This window comes from Bacillus rossius, chromosome 1 (assembly GCF_032445375.1).
Source record: "Bacillus rossius redtenbacheri isolate Brsri chromosome 1, Brsri_v3, whole genome shotgun sequence".
Lineage (NCBI taxonomy): Eukaryota > Metazoa > Arthropoda > Insecta > Phasmatodea > Bacillidae > Bacillus > Bacillus rossius.
Genome location: NC_086330.1, coordinates 224,897,517 through 224,925,388, shown reverse-complemented (window position 1 = coordinate 224,925,388; position 27,872 = coordinate 224,897,517). Strand labels below are relative to the sequence as shown.

General features: G+C 35.3%; 1 protein-coding gene across 9 annotated transcripts in view; it reads right to left on the bottom strand.

Annotated features, from left to right (window-relative positions):
• Positions 1-27,872, bottom strand: part of LOC134527327 (calcium-transporting ATPase sarcoplasmic/endoplasmic reticulum type) — a 337,718-nt gene that overhangs the window by 111,710 nt on the left and 198,136 nt on the right. For all 9 annotated transcript variants that reach the window (XR_010074164.1, XM_063359900.1, XM_063359894.1 and 6 more), the window contains exons 12-15: positions 26,379-26,663; positions 24,206-24,418; positions 22,585-22,805; positions 528-663 (exon numbers count right to left, since the gene is read on the bottom strand). Coding sequence is in view for 8 of the 9 variants with exons in the window: in XM_063359900.1 (XP_063215970.1) it covers positions 528-663; positions 22,585-22,805; positions 24,206-24,418; positions 26,379-26,663 (855 nt within the window). In the remaining variant the exon portion in view is untranslated. The remainder of the gene's footprint in view (positions 1-527; positions 664-22,584; positions 22,806-24,205; positions 24,419-26,378; positions 26,664-27,872) is intronic.

Here is a 27,872-nt window from a genome sequence, read left to right as displayed (position 1 = left end):
CCTCTTTTCTAACCAAAAATAAAACTAACAATTGGTATTTATTTTCCAATATTAAAAAAATTAACCACTTTAACTAGTGATGATGTTTGGTTAGCTACATTCAGAATCCTTAAACAGTGTATATAGTTGGTTAGGTTAGTTTAGCTACCTATAAAATACTTAAAATAGTGTGGACAGTTGATTATGTTTGGTCAGTTACACTAAAAATACTGAAGATCATTTTGAATTATCAAATTAAAATTTATCTACTTAATTTGACCTAACCAAACATCCTTTCTATTTTATAGTATTATTAATAAAGCTAACCTTACCAAATTTTCGCATAACTCCACCTAATTTTTTATGTAGCCATCTAACCAAACATCACACATCAGATTACTTTTAGTGTACCTAAACTAACCCCTCATTAAAACTGTAAACTACTTATGGTCAGTTTTATTCACTGTTTTCTGGGGTTCTTATTTAATGATAATAAAACTCCTTTAACCAATTCACATTAGAATAATCTCTGGTGATGGGTAACCCACCTTGTCCATGATGTCAAGGTCTGGAGGGTTGAAGCCCAAGGCTGTAGCGGGCAAGCCATCTGTCACCAAGTTCACCCACAGCAGCTGCACCGGGATGAGAGCCTCAGGTAGCCCCAGCGCCGCAGTCAGAAAGATACTGCAAAAATCACACATTGCTAGCAACTAGTGTCATCTTGGTACATGCAAACTGTGCTAGCAGCTAATGCACCACTAACACTGCCATCTTAGGACACGCCACACATACTAGCAACTAGTGCACCAATAGCACTACCACCTTGGGACTAGGGCTACAGAACTGAGAAAAAGCACCAGGATTTCAGCTATCTTTGAAAAAGTAAAAGAACCAGGAATATCATTGATTCCATGTACTTTTGGTACTTTCGAGACTCGACATTGACAGCATAAAATTTAGTTTTTATCACGTGCTAAAGTTACTTTCATTTGATGCTCTCCTCTGGCGAGGCGACTGATGCGGGCAGAGTGAGGGGTGTAAGCCTGCTGCGCTGAACCGGCACTCCGCTCGCACTCCTCAATTGCCAGTCGTGCTAGTGCCTGTGGTTGTTGCGCATGTGCTGGTTGACTTCGAGAAGGACTTGTAATTGTAAGTATTCATTCAAAATGTAGAACTTAAATTTTAGTAAAACATAGGTGTTTACAAGTGTAATTCCAAATTGTATACTTTGCGTCAATAACAGTTTTTCACTCTAATTTGGAACTAAAGACCATAGAGTAGGGAAGCTTTATGTATATTCTTTAGAGCAGCAGTTCTCAAAAGGTGTTCTGTGGAACCCTGAGTTTCCATGGCAGGATCACAGGACTTCGTTGAGTCAGGACAAATGTCACATAAAGCAAGCACAATTACTGTCCAATAACTTTATTTGAAGGAGTTGGGGTTCTGCCAAAAAAAAAGTCAATAATAGGGTTCCCTGGCCAAAAAAAATTGGGAACCGTTGCTCTAGAGGAAGGATTCAAGTTCATGAGCTAGAACACAGGAAGCAACCCAAAAGTGATGAAACTGCAATGTCGACCGAAAAATAGGTGATATATTCGGCTATTCGCCTTTGACGTGGCTACAACCCAAAAGCCAAGCAACTTCAGACAATGGCCATGAAAGCCTGCAATCTTTATTTCTATAAAACATTACGACATGAAACTTAAAAGTTACTAAATTTGCATTTTATTTTGATAAAGTAAATTATCAATATATACCTTTTATTTTGTAGGTGATGGATTTAGTATTTTCCAATGAATCTGGCCATAAATTATCTGTATGTACGCCTGTGCGAATATCAATTTTGTTTTTAGTTTGAATTGAATATGAATGCCAAATTATTCATGAATACGAATATTGAATTAAAATAGTAAGAATGATAGAATCAAAATAAAATTCTTTTTTTCATCAAACAACTACTGGAAAATTAGACAAATAATACAATGTGATAGGTTGGTTAGGTTAAATCAGCTACGTTAATTATATGGAAAATGTTTGTTAAAATATTTAAATTATAAAATAAAACATTGTGCTTTTAATTATGCAGCTAACCTATCTTAACATAACATAACCTAACCTATTAGCCTTATTTTCCAGAACCTACTACTATTTTTGTTGATTCAGAAAATTTTTTGTGAATGGCAAAATACCGTGAAATCCTATTTCTGCTAATTTAAGATGGAATATTAAACCATTACCGTGTTTTCTCGCATAATCGTCGCAGATTTTATTCTAAAATCAAATTTGAAAAGAAGGGGTGCGACGATTATGCGGAAATTTTTTTTTGTTCGATAAAGTTATTCATAAAAACAAAACCCATTCATGGAAAGTACGTTTATTAAAAAAGTGAAGTATAAAAGAGCATGCCAACAATTTAAATTAATCATGGTGGCCACTCACAGTCACCAAAAATATTCCCTGGTTTTTCCCTGATTTCCCTGATTAAAAATTCAAAATTTCCCTGATATTTACAATTACAAAAAAAAAAAATACTTTTGATGAAAAAATATATTATAGAAAGAGATTACTCATATTTTAGCACCCTGCTGTATTGTCTTCATTATATACATACGGAAGTTTGTTAAATAACAAATACATTTTAAATATGTCACTTTACATTATAGCGTCCCGTTCAATGACATGCAGTCTGTGTTTTGTTTTATGTAATGGGGTATTTCAGTGGCGAGTGCTCAAACATTTTTTTCACACAACTTTTGATAACTGTTCTTTAATTCATTTTTGAAGTGTAACATTTCTAGTTGTGAAACAACTAATGGATAAATCTTCACTGCATTACAATCAGTACTCCCATCTGTAGCTAAAGCAAATGGTCAACTTACTAAAGATTCAACAGTTTCAATTTAGTTTCACCAGCCTATACTCCACTAAGGCAGATGTTTTTGCTCTCGCACAGCTGTATTTCTGTGCAATTTTTGAGTCCGGAAACATAGCTCTATACAAATTACCCGAATGATTGGCTACTGCTATCGGTAAATTGTGTTCAACCAAAAAACTTGTAAACAATAACTCTGCGTTTGTTACTTTCGTTTCTTCAGATGTAGCGAAAAACGACGGTATAGATTTATTGCTCGTCACGGCTTTAAAATGTTCTGCATGTTTCTTTGATTCAATATGCCGTCCTCAGTCATCCCTTCCACCATGCGCAATCGAAAAGTCACACGTGCATACATTACAAAAAGCGTGGCGTTCCACAACATTTGAAGATGACAAGCATGACCATTCTTTTATATAGTTTGGTCGAAAGTTCTGAAGAATAACGTTCTTTTTTTGACTTAGATACACATTGTTCTGTCACACGCTTCATTTCTACAACCGGCACTGAAGAACACAACACTATCGAACGACATAAAAAGGTTTCACGTCTGTACACACGACAAAAACACTTTGTAAAAAAAATGGCTTTCAACAAAGTAAATAACACAAGACAGGTTAGCCAAAGTACCATACAAAAATTATCGTGATGTAAGTAGCTAACAGACGAAAAGTCCGAGAATATGTACTAGTTGTATCGTACAACGGACGTAATACCGTACCATTTCTATTACAAAACACAACAATTAATCTACTTATTTCGACAGTACATGCGCACATTTATCAGTTCCGTTATCTGCGCAACCACGTGATGTATTCGAACTGCGTTCACGAAACACGCACACCAGAAACGGATTTTTTTTTTCCGTTACCCAGCAGCACAAATCCTCGTTTCCGTAATAAACCAGCGATGTTCCGTATTTCCGTAATATTGTGTTAAATCCGTAATAATTACGGAAAATCCGTAATGGTTGGCAGGGAAATATACATGACACAAAAAATTCCCGGTTATTAAAAAAATTCCCTGACATTTCCCTGATAATTCCCGATTAACGTGATTTCCCTGATAAATCCCGGTTTTCCCGGTGAGTGGCCACCCTGTTAATAAGAAGTCATGTAACAAAAACCTTTCTTCAACTTTAAATAGAAAAACAATATCTGTGATCCGAATGCGAGCCTGAACGAACGCGTAACTATCGTAGTACGCACCACGGAAGAGTGCGGGCCATCAGATGTAGTTACCTCGACACTCGACAGAGAGCGGGCGAGGTATGCTTTCGGCGAGATATCGATGCTCGGCTACGTGTGCACACTCTATACGGGAAGCAACATAACCAAACAATGATTGCAACGAGCACAGGCTACATTTTTGTAAGCAGTACACCGCGGTGACGCAGACGAACAGATGAAGGTTATAACGTTTAAAAAGTCTTTAAAAGAAAATTTACACCTCAGTAAACTTCGTATTTCCGTTAATAGTAAGAGGTAATGTCCGAATAAATATTAGATTTATATTTTAAAAGACATTGTTTTATACGAAAAAAATATCCATACAAAGCATTCGGAATCTCATAGCGGGACCAAAAACATCATGCAATGATTATGCGAGAGGTTTTTTATATCCAAATTTTGGGTGCAACGATTACGCGAGTGCGACGATTATGCGATAAAAGAGGGTATTTACATATTTTTAAATATATTTTTGAGTCGCAACATCTGTTTTGTTATAGAAACATACAGCAAGTAAGCTGCTAATGTGTCACATGGTGTTAGAACGATTGTAACTATTGATTTATATGCCATTGAAACTATAACGTTTACTTATTTTGATGGCCACCGTAATGGAGTGTCCGTGTTTTGTGGTGTTATAGATTATGGTTGTTGATGTTAATTCATTAATATTAATATATATATTTTTTTTCATTTCTGGTGCGTGTGACTACGGTATTTGGAGTGATGAAATTAATGCAAATAATATTTGGTTTTCCAGTTTGAAATGACAAATACAATGTTTTTTGAAATGTTTACGTGATTTTTCCGTTGCCGTTTAGCGAGACTGTAGTGGAAAAACTTGGTATATTTGTTGCAAGTTTAAAAATCACATTATGTTAATGTTTTTTATTATGAAGTCCCATTAAAACATCACAAAAGAGTATTTATATGGCACAACTGACTTAACCTCAACAGTAAATGTTGGTATATGAAAAACTAATGAGGTATGTACGCTATGTCAAATATTCATAAGGAAATTAATATTTATTATTTCAAAGTGTTGGCATTTGAGGTAGAATCTACTATTCCCTCAGGTCTATCTATATGGCATTGCTTTCTTCGAGCTAAAAATAAAATCTCAACCAAATGTACAAAATGTCAAAAAGATCTTGAAGTGTGCTGGAGGCAGCAAAAGTGGCCTAAAAAACTTTTGCATTATGTCCACAATATAAACTTGATTGAAGAACCTCTGAGTGATAGAGAAAATGTATGATTTCTATTGTAGCGGTCGGGAGTTCAGTAGCGGCCGGGAGTCCATAGCTGACGGACGTGTGCGCGCGCGCTCCTCGTGTACTGTCGGTTATCTTGATCTATTTTGGTTTAACATCGTCTGTTGGTGTCAAATATTAATTCTTCCATCTTAAATCAACCTGATTTCCGGTTTTTTTTTGCCCCATTATGAACCTCTCTCTTTAAAGTCAGTGCAGGTCGTCAACACGGAAATGTTTAGATCGCCGACCAAGAAATCTGGTTCCAGTTCTAGTGCAACTCAGGAACTACCCACGTTGGAGATAACCAAGCTGGAAATAATGAACCCAGATGCTCTTAAACTCGATGATTTAATTAAAAAGGTTGAACTGCTTTGCAATAAAGTTGATGTTCTTCGAAATGAAAACGCTTAACTTAAGTGTCTGCTTATCGAATCCCGCTCTGAAACAGCTGTGATTAAACAAGAACTCATCTCAATAAAAGAAAGTTTGTTTGTAATAAATAAAAGTGAGATATCTTATAGTCAGGCTTTAATGAAGTCTTCGAGCGACAAAAAAACTGAACGTGTAGCAGCTCAGAGCGTCTCGGGTAACGGGCGTCCGTCCAGTGACCTACTTCCGACGCAGCGAGAAAAAAGTGATGTCACCAAAAACAACCACACTAACCAACATGCTGACTCTGATGGCTTCACCGTTGTGCAAAATGCACGAAAATCCAAAATGAATGCGAATACAGAATCTAAGCGTGAACCGGAGAGAAAGAAAACACCGATGCAAGTGGGAATAAGGAATATTCCCACCCTTAAAACGGTCACCAAGCCTGTTCCGCGAAGAACAAAAGCACTGTTTGTTACTCGTTTTGATCCTTCTGTTCATGCAAATGAGATAGTTGACTATATAACTAATAAACTCAATCTTTCACATGTTAAGGTAGTTAAACTTAGAACCAAATTCGATTCTTACGCTTCGTTTCACATAGTAGAACTTGAAGATTTTAATAGAATAAATAACATAGTATTCTGGCCGAGTGGGTGCTTAATCAGTCCCTTCTACAGTAAACTCCACCCGGAACAAATTGCTACCAGTGACTCTACTTCGAATAATTCCGTCAGCACTGATAAGACCGTCATCCCCATGAAGCCCTTATCAGCTGGTGTCACTGCAACGAACCTGTCTCCGGTGCCAGGAGGAGCACCGTAATTTGTTTTCGTGTATCCTATTTCAAAGGAATTGGAATTTTTTTATCAAAACGTCCGTGGTCTAAGAACTAAATCAAAAGAATTCTATGAAAACATTATTATCTCTAATTATGATTTTATCTGTCTAACTGAAACCTGGTTCAACGATCTAATTCCCACTACTTCACAGATCAATACTATCTACAGAAATGATAGAGACGCCTTCCTGACTTCTAAAGATCGTGGTGGCGGTGTTTTGATAGCAGTCAATAAGTTTAAATTCACTTCTATTCAGCCTATTTTTAACCTGGACTACCCCGGAATTGAATCTGTTTGGTTAAAAGTTAAAATGACTCAGAATAAAACCTTTATTATTGGCAATATATATTTACCACCCCAAACATCTCCAAATACTTATTCATCTTATTTTGAGACTTTAGAAGATAAACTGGCTGCTTATCAAGATGAGTTAGTGCTACTTGGTGATTTTAAAGTCCCAGGTGTTGATTGGACCAATAATCTAACTACCAACATCGTGCACATGCACATCAAGACTAAAGCACAATATCTTATAAACTGTATATCTAGTCTTGGTCTATCTCAGTATAATACAATCCTATCATCCAAAAACCTCTTAGATCTTTGTTTTACAAACATCTCACAATCAGGGTGTCTACCAAATCTAGTAAATGAAATTCCCTGATTTTTCCAGGTTTTCCAGGTCTAAAACTGAATTTTTCCAGGTTTTCTTTAACACAATTACGACATTCCACGAAACTGAAAAAACTGCATAACAGTACATTGACAGGTTTCAAAGTATTTCAACTTACTTAAATTAGTAAAAAAATTACCTTCTTCCAGACGTGGCCAAAGTGACTCAATTGATGGCAAATAAAACATGCTGCTACAAATAATTCACACAATTACTTTTGCAAAAAACATTAGTAAAAGGAAGCTCCCGTCAATTTCGCAGTGACTGAACTTTTGCATCTATTGCACTTGCTTCAGAACGAGCCAAATCCAACACTCGAGCCTTCTTAAACTGCAATGCCTTGATCTCCTCTTCAACTCTTTTTTCTGCCTTCTTCTTGTCTGCAGCTTCCCTTTCTTTTTGTTTTGTTTGCAGGGCTTCCTTACGCCTACAACTAGCATTTCTTACATACTGTAACATGGACTTGGTGATATCAACATGCTCTACATCTCCAGAACGTTGAACAAAGTCGTACACTAGTCTTTGTGGAATCAGTGTTTCTTTCTGCAAGTTTTCAGTCAGCAGATTAGAATTCACTAAAAATCCTCTTTCCAATGATGCATTTCCATTGAAAGTACCAACATCATCCTCACAAACTTTAGAAGGCCTGTTTTAGCAGCTACTGTATGTGCCTTAAGAATTAGCATCCACAGTGCTTCAGAATCTTGCGAGGAACATACCAACTGATATGATCACTCAATATTATCAGCTTCTTGTCCTGATAGCCACCTGTTTCGAAGACGACATTATAAACTGTACTTCACACGCTGTTTCCTCACACCTGAATTTAAAGCCACAAACGGACATAAGCAGGAAATTCCCTTGGTATGTTTGTACTTCAGGGGAATTTTGTCTTGAAGTTTTTTTTACCATAACCTTTGGACAAGTCCTAACATCATTTTTCAGTAACAGGACAGACTTTTCTGGTACTTTCTCTTTCTTGATGGCATGGCGTACTGCATAACCCAACTTGATATTGTTAGCAGTCAATAGATTTTCCTGGTTATCTACATCCAATCGAGATACATTACGTTTGTCCATAAAGCTCTTCAGTACCTCTGGTTTCACAAACTTCCCTGCCAAAGTTAATAAAATGTCTACCAGTGAATCATAGAGAAAAAGTGCCATGGGTGCTTCACTTTGGAACATTGTAAGAAACAATTCCAGCTCTGATGCTAAAGAGTGAAAGAATGTCAATTTTACTTCTAGAAGACTATCTTCAAGAGCACTTTTCACTACATTGAAAGAGACAGATGAAATAGAAACATCACAAACAAATTTCTTTGGGTTTGGTAATGTTTTCATGGCACGCTCAGCAACAGCAGTATTTTCTAACCATCTGATTGCACAACATTTCTTGGGAAAAAGCTCTGATCCAGTTATTCTAATGTAATCTGCCCTCCATGCAGGTACATGCTTAAACAAAAAGTAACTGTGCCTCAAAAAACTAACAACGTCCCATTGTGTAGCAGAAATTCCAGTTTTGAAAGCACCATGGACCGTATGAAGCCCACAGCTACCAATTTCTAGCAATTATGGCGAATCTTCACCAAAAGTGTCTGTGATACGTATTTTCAAAGCTAACAAAAATGCCCAGTTTACGATGGGAGCATCCATAGATACTTAAAATTAAATGCACCTGTCCATATAATCCAAACGTGGGAAGCATATGCCACAGCACGTACGTCAGCAGGATAACAGACCAGCTTGAACCAGTTTGTATCACGTGATTTGACGCCACTTCCGAATCCGAAAATGGACGTGGTAACTGTTCATTATTTGCCATTCAAAAATAAAAAATGGGAGGGGATATACTTGATGCAACGTTAATGCAACCTGATCAATAAACAAAAAAAAATTGCCAACTACAACCTACCAAACAAAAATTTCCTGATTTTTCCAGGTTTTCCAGGGTCAGTAGACACCCTGGACAATGTTCAGTATCTCATGCGGATGAAGCACTCGTCACTGAAGACCCATATCATCCTGCCTTAATTATAAAAATAATATCTAACAGCATTCCTTATGTGGTCAGTTCTACTAGAGTCTCTAGGTCCTATATAAATGGTGAGTATCTTGGTCTTTACAATGATGTTAAAAATTATGAATGGTAAAATTTCTATGAATCTACTGATGTTAACTATCTTGTTGATCAATTTACTACTTGTATATGTCACAATATTAATGAATTCATCCCAGTTTTCATTAGCAAACCATTAGACACCTGCGAGTACTCAATTCGAGTTTCGAGTCGAGTTTTTTTAGTAATACTCGAACTCGAGTTCGTGGCTTTTCAACAACTCGAAATTCGAGCGAGCTTTTCTTGCACTCTACCTATAGAAAAAAAAAGACTCTCATTATATCGGAATAAAAGTCCTACAACACTATTATCCTTTACTTTATAATGTAACATAATCGACCGTATACATGAACACATCATTTTTACGTACCCGGGATTTACGAATTTCCGTGATTAATTTGTTTTACTTCTATAATTTTCCGCATAGCATTAATGTATCACTTTCCTGCTTTATGCGGAAGTATTTCCCGCTTTATGCGGAAACATTTCCCACATTTTACTGTGAAAAGCGTTTAAATTGTCCAGGGTCAAATCATTTACGCCATTAAATGTGTGATATAAAGTCCTGTTTAAAATTTTTAATGAAAGTTCCTGCCAGTAATGGCGCACGTAAATATAAATATGAAGAAAAGACAAATGAGCAACAACTTACGAAGAAATATGGATGATGTACCATAACTACAGTACAATTCCAATAGTTATCTTAAGATAATTACCATAAAAAGAACTAAAGATTCTTTGTAGATACCATAACTACTGCAGAAGCATGATAGTTACCACATTTGCACTATAGTTGCCGTAATAACCGAGATGTGTATTTACCGTGATGGTAATGTATTTATTTAGGACATATTAAAATTAAAGAACATTATTGAAAAAAAAAAAAGGATGTTAAATCTTGATATGTACGGTTGGCACATGTTGCTAAGAAATAATGTGATCTGAAAGAATGCAGTACTACTACGAAAAGTGAAAAGGGTACTCATGGATTTTTAGGTTATGGCAGTCTCTTTCGTTTTTCAGTAATATCGGCTGAAAATTAACAAGAGTATTGGAAGTTGGCAGAAATGCCGATTCAACTAAATATTGGCAAAATCGGCTTCTTCAGTACAGCTCTACATTTGATGAAATGAGTAAACATATTTCAGACTACAGGACATTGAAAAAGACTTTAATTTCCATGTAGGTTTATTGTGCGTAAGTTTTTTTTGCAAGTGTAAATTGAATTAAGTAAAATGCTTCTATTTTTATTACTTTAAATTGATTAAACTTAATGACAAGTTACAGATATTTGACACTAATTTTGAGGTTAAACAATTTGGTAAATATGTAGAGTAACGGTATATGCGAAAAAAAATGCTAAAAATCCGAAAATACTTTTATTCTATGCTCTTTCACTTCCTCTTTTCAAATCAACCGGCAGAGATAAGAAATTCCAAATACTTTAGGAGATATCCAATTTTTTAATTTTGAACATGTAGAGTAGCGGTATTTGCGAAAAAAAAATTATAAAAATCCGAAATTACTTTTATTATATGCTCTTTCACTTCCTCTTTTTATTAAAACCGGCGGAGATAAGAAATTCGAAATACTTTAGGAGATATAGAATTTTTTAATTTTGCAATACAACACCTGTACAACCATTAGACCGACGCCATTTTTGTTATTTTGCCGTGTGTTCGTGAATGCGTAATAAATAAAATGGTCGATTAGGTCAGGTCAGTTACATTATTAATACTTTCAAACTAAGCGGACATAAAAAATAATGTGAATTAATTTCAATGGTTCTTTAGTTTTAAAGTATTTATAATGTAACTGACCTGACATAACAAACCCGGACAAATGATGAATATTAACAACTCACGTAAAATATTTTTGTTACTTATTACTTGCGCAACAATATCCAAATAAAAAATAAGACTTTAAAATTAGAAACGTTAAAAACCCACCTAAGTTGGAGGCGGGTACATTTCCTTTGCCATTAGAAGGAAATAATCACGTATTGGTTCATTTGAATACTGGCCAATCACGGAACTGTCACGTGACAAAATTGTCCAATAAGAAACATAATAGATACTCGTAAACCAGAAACAATGTTGATTGCCGCATGAATACCCAGGTATTGTGATGAAAATTAAAAAATTAGATTCCTCCTAAAGTATTTGGAATTTATTATCTCCGCCGGTTGATTTCAAAAGAGGAAGTGAAAGAGCATAGAATAAAAGTATTTTCGGAATTTTAGCATTTTTTTTCCGCATATACCGCGACTCTACATATTTACCAACAATTTTACTAAAGCATTCCAGCCACACAGGTTGCCAGCGAGAGACGCTTCTCTTCTGCTGTAAACACCATCTCCAGTCGTAGAGCTAATTTAACTCCTGAACGTGCAGAACAAATTATTTTTCTGCATGATAGATTGACGAACAGAATTTAATACTCTATGACAATCTCTCTCAGAATTTTTGTGCCGAAAAGTGGAAATGTTGAAACAATGTGAATGTACTTTTCAAACAACATGATTTTTGGTGCTCAGTTAGTTGAAGCTCAGTAAGGACTCAGAAAAATTGACAAGGATGAAATTATTCCAAAGATATGTTACATTTACACAAACATATACATACTTGTAAACTGTGGTTATGTTAGTTGGATGATATCAGTTACTAATGAACCAATGGAAACAGGTTAGATTCAATGGAAAACATGTTTTTTTTCCTAGCAGAGCAAATTATAAAAGCACTCTGTAAATAGTTACCCAAAATTAATAAGCCCACTTCATTTTAATACTTTATTCAAACATTATACCTACTAAGTTTAAGGTAAAAATAATTTCCCAAAAGTGTAACTGTATCACAAAAGCTCAAGCTTCGAGAACTTTCAAGTAGGTTCGCTCGAGCTTGGCTCAAAGTAAAATTCTTAGGCTCGCAGACCTCTAATGTAGGTCTATCTATTTAGTAGGCTAACAATGATAATGGTTTATTTTTTTATTTCCATATTTTTCTCAAAAGTTCTCACATTTTATTACTCCATCACAGTAAATTTATGTGCAATAAACTTAAAAAAAAAACTCGAACTCGACTCGATACTCGCGAGTATTTTAGCAAACTCGCTCGAGCTCGACTCGAAATGAAAATATTCTGCTCGCAGACGCCTACAAACCATCTAAATACCCTGTTTGGTTTTCAAAAGACTTAATTCAAGATTTAAAATCCAAGATTCATTTTCACAAACTTTACAGAAGAAACAAAAATATGTACTATTATACTAAATTTTCATTCTTTCGAAAACAAACCAAATATCTTATCAAGCGTGATAAAATAAATTGGATCAGATCCACTAACAATAATATCAAGAACCACCCTAAGAAGTTTTGGCGCTATGTCAAATTAATAAAAAATGGTTATCATGAACAGTATTCGTTAAAAGTTAATAATGTCGTATCTAGTGATCCAGCGGTGTTGACTAATGTATTTGCTGAATACTTTTCAAGTGTTTATGTGTCCTCTAATGTCAATTACCAAGTTCCCACCTTAAATTCATTCCTTGATACAATATCTGTTTCCTCTGTTTCTGACAGCCTTGTGCTTTGGGGCATAAGGGCTCTAAAACCCTCAATGTCTACAGGACCTGACGGGATTCCTAATTTTATTCTGAAAGGCTGTTCAAATTTATTAGTACCCCTATTAAAACATTTATTTAATACTAGTTTAAGAACCCAAGTTTTTCCAAATAAATGGAAAATTGCAAAAGTCATTCCAATTCATAAAAACGGAAGCAAATTAAATGTGGTTAACTATAGACCAATATCGCTATTAAATGGTCTCTCTAAAATTTTTGAAAAAATAGTTTTTAAAATCACTAATATCCAACTAAAAAATCATTTATCTAGTAATCAACATGGCTTTAGATCAGGAATGAACACAGCCACCAATCAAATTACTTTCCTCAATCATATTTTTAATGAAGTCATTAGCAGGGGTCAGGTAGATGCCTGCTATTTTGATCTTGCTAAAGCTTTCGATACTGTAAATCATTCATTACTATTAGGCAAGTTACATAATTTTGGTCTTAGTGACAATTATGTTAATTGGTTTTCTAGCTACCTTAACAATCGAACTTTTTTTTTGTATCTATCAACAATGCCAATTCTTCAAAATTTATAGCTAGTTCTGGAGTTCCTCAAGGTGGTACCTTGTCTCCTTTAATTTTTAACATATTTATTGATGATATTACTCAAATTCTGAATCATTCTTCTGGCACTCTATTCGCAGATGATCTAAAAATAAGTAGAAAAATTTTCTCTTTTAATGACTGTTTATTATTACAAACTGACATTAATGAAATTAATAACTGGTGTAAAGCAAATCTTGTGACCCTCAACAAAAGCAAAACAAAAATATCCTTTACTAGAAAATACCTTCCTATCAAATATGATTATAAATTAGGCAACACCTTAATTCATAAATCCTCTTCTCTCAAAGATTTAGGTATCATTCTAGATTCTAAATTGTTCTTTCACCAACATGTTCAACATTTAATTTCTAGTTCTCGAAGAACATTAGCTTTAATTAAATATGTCACATGTTATGCTACAAAAACTGATTCTATCCTCTCACTTTATTTAGCATTAATTAGGTCAAAACTAGAATACTGCTCAGTAATTTGGAACAACATCAATATGTGCGACAATATGAAAATAGAAAATATACAGAATAAATTAATAAATATTATTAATCAAAAACATCTTCATCTACCCAATCTGATATTTCTTTCAAGTTGAAGAGAATTACTTGACTCCATTTTCATTAAAAACTGTTACACTAACAAATAGAGGTGGACGGGAATAGCATTTTTACTTCGGGACGGGATTCGGTCGGGAAATACATCAGATTTTCGGGATCGGGATCGGGATCGGGAGCAAGAGCAGTAAATTGTCTCTTAGCTTGATGTACAGAAAATTATATTTACTTTTAAAATGTGCGTATTTTTAAGTCTTTTTTTAAATAAACCATCCACATTTATAGTCCAAATCACAAAAAAGGAAAGGCACACAAATACAAATAATAAATAACATTAAATGTAATAAATACAAACATATTGTGTCCTACTCTCCTTTAAATTTTCATGAAGAAAGACCAACTCTTCAACATGTTCACTTGTTAATTTAAGTACATTGCAACTTGTTATTTGGTAATTTCTTAAAGAACTTCCAAATAGGAGCAGAAGACACACTTGGTTCACTTTTGCTACTGCCAGGAATGCACGCGTACTTTAAAAATACTTGTTTTTAATTGTTCACTTTCATTCTTACATAATGACCAACTACTAAAACGTAAAACCCTCTGATGTTTATGAAAGACTTTTATAATGGCATAAACATGTGAAACAAAGATGGCGTCCATCAGTTTATTAATGTTTCGAATATTATGTGTTTGGCAACACTGCTTATTGTTGCTCTTGTTAATTTTCAAGACAAATTATAACCTAAAAATACGGCAAAGATGTTAACATTCGCCAAACTTAAAAATAATATTCAACATTGAGTTCTTTATTTAGTCAGAGATTTATTTTAAACTATGTTTACGAACGAGTGTTGAATTTACGTTATTGTTTATAATATGTATTTTATTTTTTGTGATGTCTTTGTACTTTGTTCATTTAATACGTATACGAAGTATACATAACGTATTTTTATAATATAAAAATTAGTACGACAAAGGTTTTTACTATTTAAAAAAAATTTGTTTTCCCGAGGTATTATCCCGAAGAGAAAAATTATTTTCCCGAAGTTTGGGAATGGTTTTTTTCCCGACTTTTATCCCGAATTTCGGGATCCCGTCCACCCCTACTAACAAATTGAACTGTAAATATGTACTTGACAACACCGGTTTAAGAGTACCCCTTTTAACAGTCGTTTAACTTCCACTTTATGTACAGTTAATAGAAATAATGATCTTATCTTTAGGCTAATAACCAATTTTAATAAATTTGATAAAGACTTCAATTATTTTCCTTAGTTCTTAATCATCATGTGTGTTTTAGTTCTGTATTGTCTAAATTGTAATGTTTTAATTTTGTTTTATTGTCTTCGTTATGTGTGTTTTGTTTTTATATGTATTATATTGTATTGTTTTGTGTTTTTCATTTATGTTAATTATTGTGAGTGTATTTTTGTCTAATTGTGTGCCAACCATTAAGGGGCCCGCCTACCTGGGCACACATACGGTGTGCAGAGCTTCAGGAAAAACAACGCGATTTCAAAACTACTTAAGATATCCGAGTGGGGCCTATTTACGAATAGCATTTAAGAGTTCGCTGAGGACCGAAAAGTACTTTTAATTTTGGATTAAGTTTTTAAACTGTATTTTTAGAAGCGTTAAAATGCCTAAAAACGCGTGTTTTCAGAGTAATTTTTAGGCATAAAACAATCAGTACAGATTCTTGAAAGTACTTAAAGGGCTTGCATAACACCTTTATCTTCATTTCTCCGCCATATAATGTTACGGTCACCGCTCAAATTTCACAGTTATCTTGTGTCGACGAGACGAATGCGCGCCAGTTCAAAGACTTGCGCTTAGAGGCTATACCGCGCTGGAAGCACCAGCGAGCGTCGCGCTTATCATCCCGCCTCACTAACACACATACACCCCTGACGAGGCGGGCCCCTTAACCCTTTGGCCAGGGAGGATTAATAATGGATTCTCTAACCCTGTGGAGTGAAGTTTTTTTTACAAAAAAATTTTTTTTTAATTAATTTTTAAAGTAGTGATATGTATTGTAGTATGCAAATTTTTTGTTGGAATTTTTTTCAGTGAGTTATTTAGAGAAATATACATGCATGTATAAGTTATGTATGTGTGCATAAATTTACACACACTCACATATATATACATATGTGTATATATATCAATGCTTGTTGCACATAGCCTTATTATTCTAAAATAAAAAAAAATATGGATGAGCTATTTATCACATATTATTTTGTCGTATCATTTTGGTTTTTGATGTTACACTGTAAAAAATCGATAACATTTTGAAATTTTTATATTAAATGTTCTATTATTTCGAACCATCAATATCAAAATTATACTTGCAAATAAACTTATACATTTTCTTTTTTTGTATTGAAGAATTTTAGGGCACATCTCACAGCATTGCTACACTGCAAAAAATGGTAATTTTTCTGAAAATTTTAAAAATATGTTTTATTTCCTAGTATCATAATCAAAATTACGTAGAGAAATTAACCAAAGTTTAAATTTTTAGTTGAAGAAATATGAAGACACACACACATTTCAATGCTACACTGCAAAAAAATTATTTTGTGTAATTTTTATAAACATCAGTTTTCTACTATCAGTAGTCTATGAAATTATATTCATAAATAAAATTTTTTTATTTTGAAGAAATACGAGACACACTCTCACATCATTGCTACACTATCAACAAATTTTATCTCTTGCAATTTTTAAATACTGTATTGTTTATACCATTCATTTCAAGAAACGCATTACAATCATAATAAAAAAACTCTAAAACTACAAATATTTATAAAATAAATTGGAACATAAACTGCACTGGTAGAAAATGCACAAAGTAATACATTTATAAATCCATTTGTTTTACATTTTACTTTTGATCAGTTGTGTAACTGAATGTATTCACTGTCAATGTCATTGATTCCACTGTATATAAACACACTTATACAAGTTGGCAAATTTTGTGCAATTACAAGTCAACGAAAACACTACAAAATGTTCATGAAAAATATAAATGAATAAAATTCACTGGTAAAAAAAAAGCCTTTACCATTACAATCAACTTGTATATACAAATAACCAACATTTTTTTTTTCTACATTTTTGAAAAAATATGTCGCTGAACATATTCACTTACAATATCGTTGAAAATACTGTATATACAGATACACATAATTATAAACAAATTACTTCATCATGTTTATGAACTCAAAAAAAGCGATGTTATAAAGGACTAAAAATTCTTGACTGTATGAAATGCAGTGAAACATGGAAAAATGCAAAGACCCACATCACATTCAGCACACATCCACTTAGAATCTTTTCGCCGATTCTGTCCTTTGGTGGTATGTTTACAAACGTAGCATTGCCTCTGCGGTTTGACCTTAGCTGCGGTTGATGGCACAGGAGATGGGAAATGTCTTGCTGACAGCCGAAGAGGAGATGGAGTAACGTCTGCAGAGCGTCGTCCTCCTTTCGAGGGGTTGCGAGTAGGGCTGAACTCCTCTAACAACTGCCGTACAAGGTTCAGCCGAAACTGAAGCAGTGTAATTTTCTTGCCAGTGTGCACATTATATAGAATGTGTGCATTCAAGACTGCCATATCTATAATGTGAAAAAAAAAGTTTCTTGTGCCACTTGATAGACTTTCTGGTGCTGTCAAGGAAACTTATCTGCATGGCTTTGTCTACGAGGCCCATATTTTTGTTGTATTCAATGACAGACAGGGGCTTTTTGACATTTTCGCCAGTAGTTCTGTCCTTTTTTTCCAGTTTCAACCCATTTATGTTCATGAACTGTGCTTAGCATGCATACGTCTCTTTTATCATGCCATTTTTCTGCGAGAATGTTGTTAGTGTGAAAAACTGCACTTTCCCCTTTCTTCAGTTTTTGAGGGAATTTAGGCATTTTTTTTTCTGTTTGGCCGCACCGTACCACATGCACCAGTTTGTTTTGCAAGCAGGTATTCAAATAGCTTAGGGCTAGAATACCAGTTATCGGTAAACACTACATGCCTTAAATGAAGATATGGCTCTAACAATGTTGTAACAACAGATCCAGAAATACCAAGGTCATCAATAATTTCAATGTTGGTCTGTGCACCGGTGTAGATGAGGAAATCAAGAATAAACCCTGTTGCACAATCACACAAAACGAATAGCTTGACACCAAATCTGTGGCGCTTGGATGGGATATACTGCTTGAATTTCAAGCGGCCCTTCCATACCAATATAGATTCATCAATGCATAAGTTTTGTTTCGGCTGGAACACAGATTTGAATTTCATCCTTATTGTTTCCAGGATGGAGCTGATTTTGCATAGTCGGTCTCCTGCTAACTGGCTGTAAGGATCACAAAAATGTAGAAGACAGAGCAAAAGCAAAAATCTGTCTTGTGAAAATAATTTGCTAAATATGGGTGTAGCCAAAATGGGATCGGTGGACCAGTAATCATTTATGCGGTTTTTTGCAGTGTGAGGCATCAATAGTATTACAGCTAGGAAAGTATACAGCTCAGAAACTGTTGGTTTTGTCCATAGGTTCAGTTTGGATTTTTTTTTCACCTCAGATCTGTGAGTTACGTACGAGTGATATTTGTCAGATTCTGTCGCAATATGTTCAACAAGATCACTGTCAAACATAAATTTGAACACGTCCGATTCACTTGGGTTTTCGGGTAGCACTAATTCTCCTGTAAGTCCCGAACGTGTGTTGTCAAATGGTAAGTCACGTGGCATAAAATTATCGTTTTTTTCCCACATAAATAAGTCGTGAACACACGCGGTAACATCTGGATTTGATTGTATATATACTGTTTCGTTATCTGCAAAATCAATTTCTATTTCAGTATCATTTTCACTTTCACTTACCGAACTGATGTCACTTGCCGACTCCCAATTCGTGATTATTTCTGAAAGTTCTTTTTCCGAAAGCGCTTTTCGTTTACGTGACGATGCCATTTCTAAACATTACGACACTAACAACAATAAATAAACTATCAAAAAATACTCGCGAAAGTATCTTGCTAGAAAATGCGCGCGAAGCGAAAGTCACAACCACGGAATCTAGCAAGAGATAAAACAAACAGTGATATTCCAGACCACAGCAAATTGGAATTAGTGCTGCTATCTATGCGGCACCAGAAAACACTGTCAGCTAGTTACTATAAGGCTCACTAGATAGCACAATAACTACAACAAAGCCGAATGCGCATCTCCGTTCATTGACGAGCATACTAGTTTGTACAAAGCTAGAAACGTTTATTTACGTGAATACTCTATCGGGCACAGTTAAAATACGCACGTTTATTAACGTTAATACTAGCGAAAGGGTTAAAGGCTCCGTCCTGTTAGTTGGCATGTTACAATTACAAATAAATAAATATTCCTTTTACAAGTACCGAAGGGGTGCAAAAGAAGAAAAACAAACTAACAGTTTTTTTATAAATCTGATGCAAAACCGTCTATGGAAGTTATGATCTCATACATGACTTCACTGAGAGAATACCCTTTTTGGCAATTCATATAATGTGAGGATTTGAGAAGGCTCTTTAAAACATCAGGTCACCAAATACAGAAATCTCTAGATGCTATTCAGCTATTCAAAGTAATATCGTTAGAGATGATGAAAAATAGCATTTAATAAGCTACTTTATAGCATTTATTTTTTGTTCTGTAGCATTTATTAGTGTTTATAATTTTTTTTAAGTCCTGTAGTGTGCAATGTTCAAAAAATGCTTTTTAAAAATTTAGCAATATAATATAACAATACTGACATTGTAATTACATAAAGTAATAAACTAATAAAGAATTGAATCAAAATACAAATAACAAATACAGCTACATGGGACAATCAATCATACAAATTATTGTTTCTGACCACTAGTAACACAACATACTGTAGCAGAGAAATTTGACACACTAAAAAAATTACACATCGACATCATGTTCATGATAATTCATGATTAAATGAAAGCATTGAACATGTTTCAATGGTATTCTCTGTCATCCTTGGCCTCCTGTCAGTGACAATGAGGTTGTACTTACTGAAAAACCTTTCAGCATCAACACTACTGACCGGAAGCCACACGCCACACACATCTCAATGCAGCCTCAGAACACAGTGCACATTTTCACTGTTTCTTCCACAAACTCCTGCTGTTCAGTTATATGTTTTTTTTCCTCCTGAACTAATGCTGGCAGAGTCGCTTGCCGTTTATTTTCAAGCTGGTGTGAAAATTTCTTAAGCAGTTCGATGTGCGACAATGTTTTGATATGTTTATCAGCTGTCTTTTTTCCCCAGTGTATACGAATATTGCTGGGCTTGCACATGAGAATATTGGTATCGCTAACGTAGAAATGATGTGATTTAAACTGCTCTGCTCTTGAATGCGGCCCTACAGTTTTCGTCAGCCCCATCTCGTTAAAATATTTACGCAACCTGATACACGGAACAGCAAAGCCAGTTTTTCTTTATCGCGTGGCCGACTTAGGAATGAATCACACCAGGAGTTTAAAAAAGAGAGGGCGAAAGGCAATAACAATGAACGTGGGTGGTTCGTTGTGACGCACGGCTGGAGAAGGGAGGAGAGGCGGAGGGTGGCTTGTTGAATGATGGACGGCGAGGGGTGGGAGAGACTTTTTTTTTGCTTGTAAGAAATACGATGGGGGAAGGGAAGTTTGTTTTACGGTTATCGGTAGTGTTTATGAAGAAAATAAGTTATACAGCTGAGTTCAAACAGAAAGGTGTGAAGTATGCCGAATGAAACGGAAAAAATGTGGCTGCGAGAAAATAAGATATCAACGGCAGCAACCAATGTCAAGTACTGACTGGTGCAGCCAAACATAACTCCAGAAGGTGCCGAAAGATAAGCGAGCATTTCGAAGGATGAAACAATGAAAATATCCAGAAATAGAAGCGGCAGTGACCGTGAGTGACAGGCAAAGAGATACGGTACGGTAATTTATTGTACACATCGCCCGGGACACGAGTTGTGTTTACCGCACTTTAGTGCAGACTGTACTGGTTGGTATTGACAACTTCCGCTGGCTTATCGCTGCACGCATGCACACGCGCGCGCGCACACACACACGCGCACACACACGCACAAAACCGCTGCCTAGTGCCTTGCCCGTTGCCACTTTAAAACAAAACGTGCTCTGACGGGGGAAATAAATCCAGTAACTCAAAATAACACAAGGGTTATTTAGTATGTAGGCCAATTCGCAAGTTGGTTAGTTTATCGCATTTTATCGCTGGTAAACGGGTTTGTCGCATTTATTCGTGGTTATATCGTTAAAACGATTTTTCATCATCTCTAAATATCGTCAATATAGCCCCCCAAATTGGTGACAGAGAGCCGGAAACCACATGGCACGGGCACGGGCACGGGAGCTAATGGAAACGTACGAAGCTGCCTGATGCTCTCAAGTCTCGTACCAGGCACAAATTATTCCATTTACAACATGCCCCGGCCAACTGGTTTACAGACGCCTTCAACCACTTTCAGCGGGAAATCACTACAAATGTGCTGGCTTAACGCCTAAAAGGGTCTGGCCGATGCCAGTAATTAAAACCATAAGCACCACAGCCGTGGTAGCGAAGCTTCCTTCAGGGCGTGGGGTGAGATACCATTGAGAAGCCATCAGGGTAGCGGATGAAGTGAAGGGCCGGACGAGGCCGGTATCGAACCAAGTACCCCTGTGCAGGAGAGCCTAGGAGAGGGGACAACACTAACCACGTTTACCCTGACAGAAGAGGTGGGAGGGGGATTCCAGGGATTTACTGAGACAGGAACAAAACCCCCAGTAATGACCATGCACCGACTATGCCGTAACAGCTATTCTTGGATGAAGAGGACGATCCGACAAATTTCCATAGGTTCGAGGAGATCCAGGAAGAGGAGGGAGTAACAGCACGCACACCGTCACTGACCCCCGTGATGTGGGAACAGGACTACGCACCGTCATCCCCGGACACTCAACAAGGACGAATCCAGGTGGCTCCTACATGCCACTGGCCAACACCAGCCAGTGTTGAATGAAACTACAAGACTATAGCATGTTACTGATAGTTCCTTCAAAGAAAATTCTTGCTGTTAACTATGAATTGCAGTCAGCAAGCTTCAATTAGACTTGAGACTTTTTCGAAGCTTTGAACACCCCTAATGAACTTGGCTAGACTCTACTTGAACCAACAATTTGCAGATTTGTCCATTTTAAGTATGGTAATAAATTATGTGGATTTAGGAATGACAAATTCTTATTTCAGTAAAAAAAAAAAAAAAAAACCCACACTATGAAACTTGTTTTGAGTCAGTCAGTCGGTCAGTTACACACGATTTTAATAAGCATAGCTAGCATATTATTATTTATATAAAACAATGTATTATTCCTATAATGATTACTTTCAAGACCAATCAGAAAACAATATAAGTATAAGTTCTATATTATAATAAATGCTGTGATTCAAAAATCTGTGTAACGCACCTCACTACCTCGCCGATGTTGGATGAGATCAGGTAGCGAATGAACTGCTTCATGTTGTTGTAGATAGCACGGCCCTCTTCCACAGCCGCCACAATGGATGAAAAATTGTCATCTGCTAGCACCATCTCCGATGCAGACTTGGCTACCGCTGTTCCCGAGCCCATGGCAATGCCGATCTCCGCCTTCTTGAGAGCCGGGGCGTCGTTCACGCCATCCCCGGTCTGCATGAAACACAAGCACAAGCCACATAGCATTACACGAGTGCCAATCCTCATCTGACATAAAACTGAGGCGTTATTCGCACCATCCCCAACATGTAAGGAAGAAAAGCACAAAACCCACAGCACTACATGAGTGAAAAATTGGCCACAGCAGTTCCCAAACCCATGGTAATTCCGTTCTGTCTTCTTGAGAGTTGGGGTGTCATTCATGCCATCCTCCGCCTCATTGTTCTCATCTGTTTACAAAGAATATGGTCCACCTTGTAAAAGCTTAACAACTGTGCTAGTTATGCTGGATTCCATTTATTTTATTATCATAGCAGTTTTCGTACGTCTGCAACTATTACGTTTTGCTCTGTCTGAAATCGAGAACATTTTCTGGAATAAATTTCCAGCATTATCAGCTACACTAAATGAAATGTACATTCTATTCAAAAACTGGTGGAATAGCATTTAGCTTGAATCAAATCCATGTCGCTAGTATGGCTTATTGCCGTTAAAAAAAACTGTTGATTTTCAGTTTTTCTCGGCAGATTTTACATTACTTACGTGTTCCAAACACTTTGTGTAATTAGAAACATCGTTCTTACTGCCATGATAAAATTTTATATCACAACAGCATAAGCTGCAAAATGCATAGTTCAGTTCTTTTTCACTTTCAGTCATACATGGAAACAGTTCTGAATACATTGACCTAAACACTTGTCCATTCTGTTTTTTATTGTTCATGGACATTTTGATGGCATAAACCACCTCACTAAATATCTTTATATACAAGCATTTTAGTTCTGAACATGTAAAGAACAAAACAAACCAACAGCAACACCGCCCTATCCGCCACAGAACTAGATGTCATGTGAATAAATTTCCCCTTTGGTTATTTCACGGGAAGAAAAAAAAAGGAGGAATTGTACATCTGCTTTTCAGTTGGTTAGCTCAATTATTTCTGTTCAATAATTTTCACCTTTTCTTGTTTACATGACAAAACAAGTCAAGATGAGCTGCCATACTATAACAGTTATAAAACAAAATCAGTAAAAACATTTCCACTAACAGAATTGAAGGTGGAAATAAATTGTACGCTTGAAGAGCGTTAGTCAATAAGAATTTCCATAAAACCGCAATGTCGATTATTTTACATACAAATTACAGGAAAACTGTAAAAGTTGACAGGTATGTATATCAGTACATAACTACGTGTTATAATAGGTATAGTTCAGGTAACTAAGAAAAAACCATTGAGACAAAATTTATTCAATAAACAATTTTGCCCTAAGTGTACAATTACTTTTACGGGTTAGCTCATATTTTCTTAGGCACATGCATAGTACTGGTATTGTGGCTGTGGCCACACTAGGCTATTGCTAGGATGTGAAAGAGAGGCATGCAGACGTGCATACCATGGCAGATATCTCGTTCATGCCCTGCAGGAACTCCACAATTTTGGACTTGTGGGCCGGCTCGACACGCGAGAAGAGGCGTGCTCGAGCCACAGCTTCCTTCTGCTCGCTTAATGACAGGTCGTCAAACTCGCGACCCGAGTACGACTTGCCCGTAGTGTCCTCATCTTCTCCGAACACTCCGATACGCCTGCAGATGGCCTCGGCAGTTGCCTGCAATCACGCACCAGTACAGCCATACACTAGCCATTCCTGTGTACTGTGGGGTTACTAATTGCAACAAAAATAAATAAATTTTAAGGTACACAAAAATTAATTTATTCTCTTAGTACAAAGCTGAAAGAAGTGTTATTTTTTTTATATCAGAAAAAGAGATATCTCAGAGTAAAATATATAATAGTTCTTCGAAAATCTTATAAATTCACGTTATGGTATTATTTGTTTAACTGAAACTTGGTTTCTGATATTTCAATGATTATTTTGTGTATAGAAATGATAGGAATGCTCTATTGACATCTAAAGAATGTGGCAGTGGTGCCCTGACAGCTATCAATAAATTTAACTTATCAGTTGTACCTATATATAATATTCATTATCCTGGAATTGAAGTGGTTTGTCTTAAAATTAAAATATCCCCTACTAAATCTTTTACTCTTGGGAATATTTATCTACCTCTTTAAATATCCCTAAATATTTATTCTTTATTTTTTAAATTTTTATATATTAAACTTGCTTCTAATCAGGAGGGTTTTAGTGATTTTAGGCAATTTCAATGTTCCCGGAGTTGAAACAAACCACTCAAGTTCTTTTTATGCACATAAAAAAACAAGACATCATCTTTTTGATTTTACATCCAGTCGTGGACTTATTCAATACAATAAAACCATGCAACCTAAAAATATTTCAGATCTTTGTTTTACCAACATTTGTGAATGTTCAGTAATTAAAATAGATAAAACACTTGTAAAACATGATTCATACCATTCTGCCCTAAATATTAAAATAATATTTGCTAGTTACTCTCAAAAGCTAAACTTACATTTTTTAGGTCCTACAAAAAAGGTGATTATCTAAAAAAAAATCATGGCTGGTCTAACTTACCAATCATCCGATGTTAACTACCTGGTGGATCAACTACAGACCTGTATTTGCAATAATATCAATGAATTCATTCCTGTGACTATCAAAAATATGTTGAAATACCCTCATTGGTTTTCTAAAGAAACAATTCAAAACTTGATGTCAAAAAAACATTTTCATAAACTATGTAAAAGAAATAAAAATATCCTATACTATGGATATTTTTCATTTTATCAGAAAATAGCTAAATATATCATTAAACGTGACAAAAATAAAATTAACTGGTCTAGAACGCTCAACACCCAGAACCAATCCAAAAAGTTTTAGTGTTATGTAAAAAATAAAAAAAAAATGGTTACAATAAACAATACTCATATGTGAATGGTTCCGGATATAGCGATGAAAATCTATTGTCTATGTTAATAATGTCTTTGATCAATATTTTAAAAGTGTTTATGTGCCACAATCTTTTTAACGTGTTACATGCCTACAAACAGTAGTGAAACCTTAGTTCCAACCATCAGTACTTAACTAAACAACCTACTATGACACAATAACTGTTTCTGTCATTTAAAAAAACTTTATGCTTTAGGGATTAAAAGCCATAAAATGCTCCATGGCCACTGCACCTTATGGGATTCCAAACTCCATTTTGAAAGGCTGTTCACATTTACTGGTCCCTCTACTTTAACATTTGTTTAATTTGAGTCTTAAAACCAACATTTTTCTTGATAAATGGAAAATTTCCGAAGTAATACCTATTCATACAGGTGGTAGTAAACTGAAGGTGTTAAAGTAAAGTAGGATGATTTTGAGAATAACGGAATAATAATACTTTTGTACAAAAATGTAAGAACAATAGGACAAATCAAAAGTCTGCTCTTACTTCGGTGGCTGATGGTGAATTAGCTTTACACAATATATGGAACTACTCGGTTTTAAAATTACATTATTTTTAAGTGTATAGTATTTAGTTTCGAAAACATAATTTTTTAGGCCCAGTTTTTTTTTTTTTTTTTTTTTTGCTAAATGAAATTAATGTTGTGAAAAAATGACCTAGAATACAGATACATGATTGGAACACTAAAGTCACCTTGTTGTCCCCAGTGATGACGATAACGCGGATACCGGCCGCTCGGCAGCGCTGGATCGAGTCGAACACCTCCTTGCGTGGAGGATCCAGCATGCCCACCACGCCCACAAACGTCAGGTTCACTTCATACGTGTAGAATTTGGTGGAGTCTCCCAAATCCATGTCCTCTGGCTTTATGGGGTTGTCAGCCGTGGCGAGTGCAAGGCAGCGCAGTGTGTCGCGGCCCGTGCCGTACTGCCGTGTCAGCTCCAGGATCCTGCTCTTCAAGGTCGCTGTGAGTGGCACCTGACAACACATCGCACACCTCCTACACTTGCTCAAACTCACAAATACAATGATTCAATGTGACACTTTGGTATTTATTGCAGAGTCCAAATGTGCGTGACATGTACCAACAAACACAACACTTAATTAATGTGTGACACTAAACTGCTACACAAAACCTTCAAAATAATATCTGCTCGCTCAATTCTTACCAAGATGCCAAAAAAGTTATTATGTGACTGCACTAACAAATAAAATAAAACTAAAACAATAGTTGGAGCACTTTCAGTAAAATTATACAAAAACAGAAAAAATTCTATAAGGTTCACCTATTTATTAAAAGCTTGGTAGGTGTGCAGTATTTTTATTTATATTGCAACAATTTTAACTCAAAAATTAAAAAAAAATAAAATTATAAAATATTACATGACTGATGTGAAACATAATGATTATTTAACATGCAAGGTTAGCTCATTTTTGATCATTTAAATGATAATAGAATTTGTGAGTTGACATACATAAAATATTTTGTAATTTTTTAATGTCAATTAAAAATGTTTCAATCCAATTGTGTTTTATATATGTATTGTATTTAAAGACAGACTTATGACTATTTTTAATATTTGATGTTGACATACATTGAAGGTAGTCTTACATTCAAAATGTGCTAATAATTATAGTTCATAGTTGTCTTGTTTTTGAGGTGTGTTATATTAGAGATCCATGTAATTCTAACATTCAATGATTTTACAGGATGTCTATCAATACCAGGTGAACCAATTTCATGAATTTTTCAGAAGATTTCAATAAAATTTTCTTATAATGTTTTGATATCACATTGTCATAATTAAAATGTAATAAGAAAAATTAATCTTAATAGGGAATATATACATTTGATTAGCAGGAACCTGTCAATTTTATGTTACAAAGCTAAAACATTTTCAATGATAATATTTACATGATTTAAGTGGATGGTCTCCAAACTATTTAAATTTAACATGTAGTTATTGACTTAAATGACATCTAGTGTCTCATAGATAAATGCAGCAAGTGAACTACTACCGTGTGAACATGGTGGTAGATCGATAGTAACTATCAATTCAAATATAATTTCAATTGACACGTTCACATTTGTCTACATAACACAACGGTTCCTGTGTTTTTGTTGATAAAGTGAATGGTTGAAACCAATTTTGTTTATTTTTATTTCAATACTGGTAACACTAAACA